At 43.9% G+C, this 10697-nt stretch overlaps 2 protein-coding genes across 3 annotated transcripts; both read right to left on the bottom strand.

Annotated features, from left to right (window-relative positions):
* Positions 1-628: 628 nt before the first annotated feature.
* Positions 629-1761, bottom strand: LOC135083398 (uncharacterized). The gene is made up of 4 exons (XM_063978137.1): positions 1687-1761; positions 1454-1548; positions 1100-1217; positions 629-782 (listed from the first exon to the last, which is right to left on the bottom strand). The coding sequence occupies exons 2-4, from the start codon at positions 1540-1542 to the stop codon at positions 660-662; spliced, it is 330 nt and encodes a 109-aa protein (XP_063834207.1). The 5' UTR covers positions 1543-1548; positions 1687-1761; the 3' UTR covers positions 629-659.
* A 4560-nt stretch (positions 1762-6321) lies between these two features.
* Positions 6322-8937, bottom strand: LOC135083380 (uncharacterized). Of its 2 annotated transcripts, none has more exons than XM_063978118.1 (5): positions 8849-8937; positions 8243-8344; positions 7706-8059; positions 7413-7521; positions 6322-6635 (listed from the first exon to the last, which is right to left on the bottom strand). In XM_063978118.1, exons 2-5 carry the CDS (start codon positions 8329-8331, stop codon positions 6573-6575), a joined length of 615 nt encoding a protein of 204 aa, XP_063834188.1. In that variant the 5' UTR covers positions 8332-8344; positions 8849-8937; the 3' UTR covers positions 6322-6572. The 2 variants fall into 2 exon arrangements, with proteins under 2 accessions (XP_063834188.1, XP_063834189.1); XM_063978119.1 differs by having other exon boundaries at positions 6327-6635; positions 7706-8053.
* Between the last annotated feature and the right edge of the window lie 1760 nt (positions 8938-10697).

The raw sequence follows: 10697 nt of genomic DNA, 5'->3' as shown, positions 1-10697 counted from the left end.
TGAGTGTAATGATAAAGGGCATTTGTAATCAGGACTATAAATTACAGAAGTAGAAGAAAATAGTAATGATTTGACTTAAAGTTAATAAGAAGTATTGACTATTCAATCACAGTCAATAACTCTTCAGTCTCATCGTATGTTTTCTGTTGTAGCCACGCCTTAAGAGCTGTGCTACATTCATACCTACTCAATGGATAAATTTTAAGATGTCTATTTATTTTATTATACAAAAATGGTCCAATGGAAGAACAAAATTTTTTACTAAATTTTGTTTTTGAAATTACTCTAGATTCGATAACAATGTCTTTACGACTCTTGGTTTTTATACTTTTTATCCTCTCTGGCTCAAAATTCAATAACTGATGTTGTCTTTTAATAGTACAAAGAATAAACAGCTGACGAACTGTAAGTACTTGACAATCTTTATATAAAAATGTCGTGGAATAGGAAAAAGGTCTAAAAGTGCAAACTTTTAACACAGCTCTTTGGGCCCTCTCTAAAGTTATCATGTTAGATTTGGGAGCACCTCCCCAACAGGATATGCAATAACTTATAAGAGACTCACACAGGGCTTGATAGACCTGTAGTAGTAGACTTGTGAGATTGAGGTCAAATGCAGACAAAGTCATTTACTATAAGTAATTTTATTTTTAAGCAATTTATGTTTGCAGCAGATCCGTTAGCCCGCCGAAGTCGTCCGCCCACAGAGAGCGAGGGACGTACTCTTGGCCATCCAACTGTGCGTGGTTGTCGAAGACGTGCTGATTGTAGCCTCTGGCCTCCTAAGAACATAATAATTTATAAAATTTGAGATGGTGTTTATGATCATCAAGTTTCCACTGCAGGAAGCAGGAACACGACTAATTTAGCAGAGGCAATTTGAGTACGAATAAGGCTGTAGAATTCATCATCATTTCAGCCACAGGACGTCCACTGTTAAACATAGACCTCCCCCAATGATTTCCAGATCGATCGCCCGGTTGGTAGCGAGCGACCTGCATCCAGCGCCTTCCTGCTACATTTGCCCACTCTACCCACACTCTGGCCAGATAGTTTGGGCAGGCCAACCCTTTTACTTAGTAGGTAAACTTGTACTTACAAGAAGTTCTTGGTTGGTGCTGCTGAAGATATCTTCACCCTGGAACTGTCCGTCCCATTCAAGGCCATTCAAGTCCCTCGTGTGTCTGACGATCTTCGACCATTTTAGTTTTGGGTTGCTAGTGAAAAAAAAAAAAAATTTAGAATCGAAAAAAGTTGGGTGTCAAATACCATATTCGTTCTTTCGTTTCAGCCAAACGACGTCCACTGCTGGACAAAGGCCTCCTCCAAAAATTTATTTCCTGCGCTACTCGCAGGTACTTCAAACGACCTTCATTAGATCGTCGGTCTACCTAGTGGGAGAAATAAAAAGTAAATTTCAGGTTTTAAAGTCGAAAAAGAGGAAAGCACTTACTTTTTTAACTGTTCCGGGGAATATTGGCCAACTCTTGCGTCTACGCATGCGAAGATGAAAACACAAACTATCACCACTGACAAACGCATTCTGATCTGCAATCAATATTTCCAGTTTTAGGTCTAGCACTTAGATAACCGACTGCTGACTGACTAAGTTCAGTCAGTGTCTGAGGTATAAATAAATTTAAAATTAGATGAGATAGGAAGCAAAATAATTTAAATAATATTTACCAAAATAATGTGTCCTTGTTCGAAGCTAAAAAACTATTAAACCAAATCTACCCAGAGAGCAATTTATAACACTGTCTGGTAAAGTCCATGTTAGTTACGTTTTCCTACTACAAGCTATGCGCTCAAAGTATACAAGTGGACTGTTTTTTAGTAAAAGTATTCAAAAAATCTGTCACGGGACTATTCCCACCAGCTCTCGTTCCACCGCTGCAACTCCTGAGTAGCCAGGATCTACAGCTTGACCGTCATTAAAAACCCAACCAGCGAAGATCAAGTTTGTCCCGGGGGAAAGTTAAACTGTCATTGGACCCACAACGAAATTAATCAGAAGAACATTTCATAGGAGGAGTTCGAAGTTAAGGTACGACTTCTCTCCAGTGCAAAGCGGAAAGCATCTGTTACTGGATTACCTACTTTATCCTCCGGGGATTCACTGGTATCGAGGGTCGAGTGACTTTATGACGCAACATTTACCTACTAAATGCTAGAATGAACTTAAACAATAATTAAACTCATACTTGTCATGAATGATGTAGGTATGCGCGTTGCCAATGTTGCCATCACACTAAATCCCACCAGAGTAAATACAAATGAGTAGGTCATCTTCATAGAAACGCACCGAGCGCGGTTTGTATGTCTCACGATCTATTAAAGGTCGAGGGAAGCACCTTATTGGGCACCTAGTTGAGTGACTTTGAAGTCAGATTGTGTCGTCATTCGTCGTTACTTTCAATGACTACTACGGGACATGGATTCCCACAACGAACAGTCCTGCGCTGTCCGTATCAAAGGTCCGGTGACCTTCCTTCATTATATCGTTGGTTAAAAGGACGAAGCACACTTATCAACCCAGAAACGGATCGTAACCGTATCAACTCGAGGCGTTTAAAACTCTATGGGGGGTTATTTGCCAATAACCGACCATATATTGTCCTCGGAATTATGTTCCGATTATAATAATCACTAAGATTATTTTTAGGTAGTACAGACGAGAAAATGATAGAAGAACGAACACGGTAGAATGAAGAATATTATTAACGAATTAAGAATTGTATTTAACTTTACTTTTCTGGCATTTTATGCATTGCCTAGACCACTCTCTACAATCCTTGCGAATCCCTGGCCAAACAAATCTTTGTGTCACCAGTCGCACAGTAGCTGAACTTCCTGGGTGATGTAAGTTGTGTAGCACATCAAAAACTTGCTTGCGGAACTCGGGTGTGATGTACGGACGAAGAGATGGCAGAGACGTGTCGCAATAGACAGGCGTGCTGCTCGCCTCAGTGGCAACTTTTTGCAGTCTCAAGGCTGTTCCGTGCTTGAGGAGCTCTTTCAGCTCTGGATCACTCTCCTGAGAACGTGCAAGGCACTCGTAGTCTACGGCGCAAGTTACCTCTTCGATTCGTGATAAGGCATCGGCGACGATGTTGTCGCGTCCAGGGATGAACCTTATGTCCGTGGTAAATTGCGCGATGAAGTCGAGGTACCTGAATTGTCTAGGCGAACACTTGTCTCTGTTAAGCGAGAATGCGAATGTGAGTGGCTTGTGGTCCGTAAACACAGTGAATGTTCTGGCTTCAACCATATGTCGAAAGTACTTGATGGCTTCATATACTGCAAGTAACTCTCGATCGTACGGGCTGTATTTCTTCTGGGAAGCGCTCAGTTTGTGAGAGAAGAAAGCCAAAGGTTGCCAGACTTGATCCTTGAGTTGCTGTAGCACGGCTCCAATAGCTACGTCAGAAGCGTCCGTGACTATAGCAAGATCGGCAGAAGGGTCTGGGTGAATAAGCTGTGTGGCTTGCGATAAGGAAGTCTTACAGTCTTCAAACGACTTCAGCATTTCTGGTGTCAGGGTGATGGGCTGTGAACCTTTGATCCGAGGTCCAGTAAGAATACTGGTGAGAGGTGCTTGGATCTTGGCGGCGTTCGGTATGAAGCGTCGATAGAAGTTAAGCATACCGAGAAAACGCTGAAGCTCCTTGACGGTCTTCGGTGCTGTGAAGTTTTGTATAGCTTCTACTTTAGTCTCCAGGGGCTTAGTTCCAGCTGCAGAGACTTGATAGCCGAGGAACGTTATTTCAGACTGGCCTAGATTGCACTTTGAAGTGTTAACCAGTATCCCGTATTCTCTCAGGCGTTCAAATAGCTGGCGCAGGTGGACCAGGTGGATTTCTGGACTGCTGGAAAACACCAGGATATCGTCGAGATACCCAAAACAGAAGTCAAGACCCAGAAGAACTTCATCGACGAATCGCTGAAAGGTCTGTGCAGCGTTCCTTAACCCAAACGTCATGTATGGGAATTCATACAGACCGAACGGCGTGGTGATGGCAGTCTTGGGGATATCCGCTGGATTTACCGGAATCTGGTTGTATGCCTTCACAAGGTCGATGGTGGAGAAGATAGTGCATCCTGAGAGCTGGTAGGAGAAGTCATGTATGTGACGAATGGGATACCGGTCTGGAATAGTCCTGGAATTAAGTGCACGATAGTCGCCGCATGGTCTCCATCCGTCGTCCTTCTTCCTCACCATGTGTAGAGCAGAAGACCAGGGACTCTCCGAACGCTGAGCCGTACCACACGCAAGCATGTCCTCGAACTCCTTCTTCGCTGCTTGGGAGCGAACTGGATCAAGACGTCGAGGCTTGCAAGATACCGGTGGACCAGGGCTGGTTCTGATGTGGTGCAGTGTGTTATGCTTGGGTGGAGAACGAACGCCTGCCGGTCTGGTAATCTCTGGAAACTCGCGCAGAAGTGTGTGAAACTCGGTTTCACCGGTGACGGCTTTGACAGAAGCGATATCGTCTGAATTTCCAGAAGTAACAGCTGCTACGGACAGGGCTGTGATTCCATCGACCAAACGTTGGTTTCTGCAATCTACAAGCAAATTGTAATGGCTCAGGAAGTCTACACCGATGATAGGCTTCGAAACGTCTGCTATGATGAAGTTCCAAGTAAAATCTCGCCTGAGTCCCAAGTTCAGGTGTAGTAGTGCAGGTCCATAAGTGTGGATGATGGAGTTGTTCGCTGCGACGAGATCATACTTGGTCTTAGTACAGGGCGTCTTGATAGCGGATCGCGGAAAAACACACAGGTCTGAGCCAGTGTCCACAAGGAACTGCATTTTTGATGTGCGATCCGTAACGAAAAGACGGCCTGTTGCAGAGGGGCAGTCGTGGGCCGCTACTTCCGACCGCCCTTGGAGTTTTCCGAGGGGAAGCTGCAAGGCTGCTTACATTTCTTCGCCTTAGTGCCGTATGTGAAGTGGTAGAAGCAGTGTGGATGGTCAGGTGGTGGTTGCTTTGATCTGGAGCGGCTGCGTGAGCGATTGTAACGATTGTTCTGATATCTCGAACGTGATCTATTGTCGGAATCTTCAAGTCTGCTGGTCAGCATAGCCACTTGCCTGGTCAACTCTGCGATCTGGTGTGCCATGTCTCCGTAGGGTACTGCAGCAGAGGAAGTACTGGCGACTTGCGGAGTTGACGGTGCGATCTCGTATACTTTGTCAGCCAACTCACCCAGTTTGTCCTTATCGAGGTCCATTTGAGAGGCGATGACCGTCTGGATGTTCTGCGGCAGCCTGCTGGACCACAGAGTAAGCAGGAAGTCAGAAGACACCGAGGGACCAGCCAAACCCGACAGGTGACGCAGGAACTGAGACGGCTTCCGATCGCCCAGCTCCTCGTGCATCAGAAGCTGCTTAATCCGCTTTTCCTGCGAAGCTGACAGTCGTTTAATTAGCTCGGACTTCAGCTTTTCGTACTTGTCCGTAGGAGGCGGGTTGGTGATGATGTCCTTCACCTCGATGGCATATTGGTGGTCTAACTGCGCGACCAAATAGTAGAACTTGGTCTCGTCCTTAGTTATACCCGATAGGACAAACTGTGATTCAACCTGGGCAAACCACAACGCAGGCTCCTCAGGCCAGAAGGGCGGGACTCGTACGCTCACTTTTAAAATTTCGTCGTTGCCCATTTTTAGTATGTGAAAAAATCGCTCACCGCTTGTGTCCAAACCACACACCAATCTGATTGTAGAATTCTTGATGTAATATTCTTCTTCTTCTTCGTCGGGGTCACCAGATATGGGGGGTTATTTGCCAATAACCGACCATATATTGTCCTCGGAATTATGTTCCGATTATAATAATCACTAAGATTATTTTTAGGTAGTACAGACGAGAAAATGATAGAAGAACGAACACGGTAGAATGAAGAATATTATTAACGAATTAAGAATTGTATTTAACGGCACAAGTAACAAATAATTAATTAAAATACAATTATATCGAGAGAATTATTCAAATGATGTTAGCACAACGATCGCGGAAGACAGAGTGTGTCATCGATTTTCCAATTCTCTTCAACGGCTATGAGTGAGCGGGGAACGATGAGCGGCGTTGAAGCGAGACGGCAGCATACGTCTCCACGGGTGCGCGAGCGACGCAGGCGTGCCGCGGCGGCAGCGCGCATGCGCCGAACGTTTGTTCGGTCAATCGGAGCTGGCCCAATTTCATGAGCGGAAGCGGATTGCTCAGAAATCTAAGGCGGGGGTCCAAGTTAAGATTGTGGCGGATAGTCGCCACAACTCCGTACTCCAACGCACACTCCTCGCCTCGCGGCGAAAGGCGATACGGTGTCGATCCCGTTCCGGGTTTATAAGTTTGCTATGACCTCTTATCATCATCATGAGATTGGGGTCAAATACAGACAAAGTTGTTTATTATTTTATTGACACTATAATTTGATTTTTTAGTAAATTATGTTCCTAAGTGCCAGATTTTTCACAAAGTTGAATAAAGGTTTCATTTCATTTCTTCATAGACCTGGCCCTTAGTCCTTCCGCCCGCCCAAGTCGTCCGCCCATAGAGAGTCAGAGACCTACTCCTGGCCCTCCAGGTGCCTGCGGTTGTCGAAGACCTGGTGATTGTAGCCTCTGGCTTCCTACGAACATATAAATAAAGATCATTAAGTCTCCAATTCAGGAACACGGCTAATTTAGCAGAGGAAATGGAGGATTAAGTAAGTCTAGAATCAGGTCAGATAGAATCAAATGGTGGCGCATGAATGGGAAACCGACCCCGCGTCACGGTATAAGGCGAGGCAGAAGAAAAAGAATGGAGGATTTGGTCTACACGCCTCACTCTTGCTAAACGGGTTGGGGAGGCCTGATGTTTTCAAAAAGACCTCATTCATCTACATATTAATTCATCATTTTATCAGCCACAGGACAAACAGAGAACATAGGCCTTCCCCAATGATTTCCAGATTGGTCGGTTGCTATTCGGGTAGCAGCGGCCTGCATCCAAAACGTGTGATGTATAGGTGTCTATAGTTATATGCTTGTAATGTCATAAATATCTTTGATAGACATGGCCTTTTTTACCACCTATTAGCTCAGTAGAAAATAGCTGTGGCCCAAAGCGGAGAGAAACGATATTGAGCGAAGTAAGCGGAGAGGTGTTATCTATCTATACATATAAATAAAAATGAATTGATGTTCGTTAGTATGATTAAAACTCGAGAACGGCTGGGCCGATTGAGCTGATTTTGGTTTTAAAATGTTTGTCGTAGTCCAGGGTAGGTCTAAACGGTGAGCAAATACGCGCGCTATTTTGTTTTTCTGTGACAGACAAAATTCCACGCTGACGAAGCCGCGGGCGGAAAGCTAGTAAATAATGAAATCCTTCCTCTCCACTTTGGCAGTAAAAGAAGACTTACAGAAAGCTCTTGGTTGGTGCTGCTGAGGAGATCAACAAACTGCAACTGCTCGTCCCATTTAAGGCCATTCAAGTCCCTCGTGTGTCTGACGATTGTCGACCATAGGTTCCTAGTTAGAGAAACAAATTAGAATAGAATGAAGTCGGTTGTCATATTTCGCAAGTATAAAAAAGTATATTAACGACATATTTTTACAACTAGCTAGCCCGGTGAACTTTGTACCACCTCCTCTATCCGCTCTCCTCCCTATTCTACCCTACACTACACCATGCCTTAACTACCTAAGCACCTACCTTCCACTTCCACTGCCACTTCCGCTTCCACTTCCGCTGCCGCTTCCACTGCCGCTGCCACTTCCGCTTCCACTGCCACTTCCGCTTCCACTGCCACTTCCGCTGCCACTGCCGCTGCCGCTGCCGGCTCCGTTTCCACTTCGGCTGCCGCTTCCACTGCCACTTCCACTGCCGCTTCCACTTCCACTTCCGCTGCCGCTTCCACTGCCGCTGCCGCTTCCACTTCCGCTGCCGCTTCCACTGCCGCTGCCACTGCCACTGCCGCTGCCGCTTCCACTTCCGCTGCCGCTTCCACTGCCGCTGCCGCTGCCACTGCCACTGCCACTGCCAGCTCCGCTTCTACTGCCGCTAAAACTTTTTTCACACCGTTTAATAAAATTTTCCTGTAGTAGGTACTTTCATAAATATTTTAGGACAATTTGGCTATTTATCGGTTCAGCCGTTCCGATTTTTGGCAACTCATACAAAATGTTAAACCAACTTTAAAGTACGCAAAATGTTACAGTTTTAAAGATAGTAAAAAACCAGAATACTTACTTTTTTAACTGTTCTGGGGAATATCTTCCAGCTCTCGCGTTCACACATGCGAATATGACAACACACAATAGCACCACTGATAAACGCATTTTGATTTATGATCTGCAAGAAATAATTATTACTTAATATTATTCCATAAAATAATTATAATAACTCAACAACATTATGAGTTCTTTCGTTTCAATTTATTGATTCTGCGCTGCCCACATCCAGGCACTTCCCGCGACCTTCACCAGATCGTTGGTCCACCTAGTGGGTAGCCTGCCCACACTACGTCTTCCGGCCCGTGGGTACCTGTGGTGCCACTCGAGAACTTTTCTGCCCCAGCGGCCATCAGCTCTGCGAGCATGGTTGTCGGCCATTTGGTGTCGTGGTTCAGAACGGACTACTATGCTGAGAGGTCCCGGGTTCGATTCCCGGGCAGAAATTGTAAAGATGAATTTCTGTGACTGGTCTGGGTTTTGCTTTGTATAAATGTAGTATTTAAAACGTATATAAGTTAGCAGCACCCATAACACAAGCATGAAGTTGCTTACTTTGGAGCTAGCTGACGCTTTGTGAAATAATCCAAAGATTTTTTTATTTATATTAAACCTAGATATTTACCAAGTGTTTCCTCGTTCGGTACTAAAAAACTACTGAACCAAATCTAACCAGACTGTTATTTATATTTAATTCTCAAACGGTAAGATTAAGTCCCTTGATTATAAAACTGATTAATGATAAAATAACTTTCAAGTGGGCTATTTAAGTAAAATCATTAAAAAACAACAACAACAACTATTACTAGAATAACCTTCTATATCCTTCGGTGATTATTGATATCATTCACGAGTCAAGTGATTTTTATGACTCAACGTCTCAGAATAATTTCGTTCTTTCGTTCGTTCGTTTGTTTCAGCCAAATGACGTCCACTGCTGGACTAAGGCCTCCCCCAAGGATTTCCATAACGACCGGTCCTGCCCTGCCCGCATCCAGGTTCTTCCCGCGACCTTTAGCAAATCGTCAGTGTACTATTTTACGTGAAAACTTGGGATGTAAGTATGCTCGTTTGTCATTACAATAAAGGCTCTTTCACATGGAGAGTATCCCGTTTTTTTGCAGGATTCCGTTTAGTAGTACAGCGAATATCCCGTTTGCAGTGACCCGCAAAATACCGATCGATTGGAATTTGGAATTCGAATTTTAAACGCACATTTGTGTCTTCAGACAACAGTTTTGCGGGATCCTGCATTACTGGATCCAGGGCTAAAGGGCCCCCTAAGTTTGTCCCTCGCGGGTTCGAACCCTAACTCTTTACGTTGCAGGGAAAATCGATACACGAACCACCAGGCATCACGGCTGCCGTTTTACCTATTATTTAAGTCTATTAAAGTCAAATACTCGCGGTTATACCTACATATAAATAAATCGTTTATTTCAATCGTCAGTTTTCGTATATACTGTCTTTTTGTCTAAGATAAGAAATAAACGAACTTTTTCATAGAGAAGACAATTAGCCCCTGTCCGATTTTTGTAGGCAATGATATTTCGCGCTGCGTCTTGTGTGTATGTGTAAAGAATAATAAGTAAAAACTTGACGACGTCACTTTTAAAACATTTCTTGGTCGTATTAGTATAAAGTAGTATTAGCACAGAATAATAATAAGTACTTATTTACACTAATAAGTTGCTTTTGAATTACGTTTGTGACACTGAACGTTCCCATTATCAGTCACAGTCACAAGCAAATAAATACGACGACGCTTTTAATAGGCGCTGTTGAATTTGAAATACCGTTACACGTAAACCCCAGATGACTTATTCACCCGTACATGTTCCAGATTATAACAATGAAGGTTTGCGGCAATCTGGCACCGGGTCTGAGTCAACATCGACATACGGGCACCGGGGATTTAGGTCGGCCGGGGACATCCCGGATTGACAGCTCTATTTAAACTAGCTAGGGTACTACAATAGGTAGGTACTCGTACATAACTTGTGTATTCTGTGACTAGGCAAGTGAGTAATTTTACTATATCAAAGTGAAGTCCAATATCTGTCCATTTACGTTCAAAGTGGAATGATTAAACTCGATTTTGATTCAAGATAGGTAGTGCATCATGAATTAAATAAGCCATTTCGTCAAGTTACTTATCCTACTAATATTATAAATGCGAAAGTTTGGATGTCTGGATGGATGTATGTTTGTTACTCTTTCACGCAAAAACTACTCAACGGATTTTGATGAAACTTTACAGTATTATTGTTTATAACCCAGATTAACATAGCTATAAGGCTATAATTTATGACGATCAGTGACAAAATAAATTTCACGCGGGTGAAGCCCCGGGCAAAATCTAGTAACTTCCTAAAGTTAAGATCATCCTCTAGCCTAGCTAGATCTCCCAACAAATCTAGCTTTTTATAACCCCTCAAAAAGTGCCCTACTTAAAGTTAAGTTAGTGTAAGGCA

Source organism: Ostrinia nubilalis, chromosome 23, assembly GCF_963855985.1.
Source record: "Ostrinia nubilalis chromosome 23, ilOstNubi1.1, whole genome shotgun sequence".
Taxonomy (NCBI): domain Eukaryota; kingdom Metazoa; phylum Arthropoda; class Insecta; order Lepidoptera; family Crambidae; genus Ostrinia; species Ostrinia nubilalis.
Note: the sequence above shows the minus strand (reverse complement) of the source record. Positions and strands in the feature narration are given on the sequence as shown.

Coding starts and splice junctions, on each gene's coding strand:
- LOC135083398 (XM_063978137.1), bottom strand. CDS start 1,542: ATGCGTTTGTCAGTGGTGATAGTTTGTGTTTTCATCTTCGCATGCGTA. Junction 1,218..1,453: donor TCCCCGGAACAGTTAAAAAA/GTAAGTGCTTTC, acceptor TTTTTTCACTAG/CAACCCAAAACTAAAATGGT. Junction 783..1,099: donor GCACCAACCAAGAACTTCTT/GTAAGTACAAGT, acceptor TTATGTTCTTAG/GAGGCCAGAGGCTACAATCA.
- LOC135083380 (XM_063978118.1), bottom strand. CDS start 8,331: ATGCGTTTATCAGTGGTGCTATTGTGTGTTGTCATATTCGCATGTGTG. Junction 8,060..8,242: donor TCCCCAGAACAGTTAAAAAA/GTAAGTATTCTG, acceptor GTGTGAAAAAAG/TTTTAGCGGCAGTAGAAGCG. Junction 6,636..7,412: donor GCACCAACCAAGAGCTTTCT/GTAAGTCTTCTT, acceptor ATATGTTCGTAG/GAAGCCAGAGGCTACAATCA.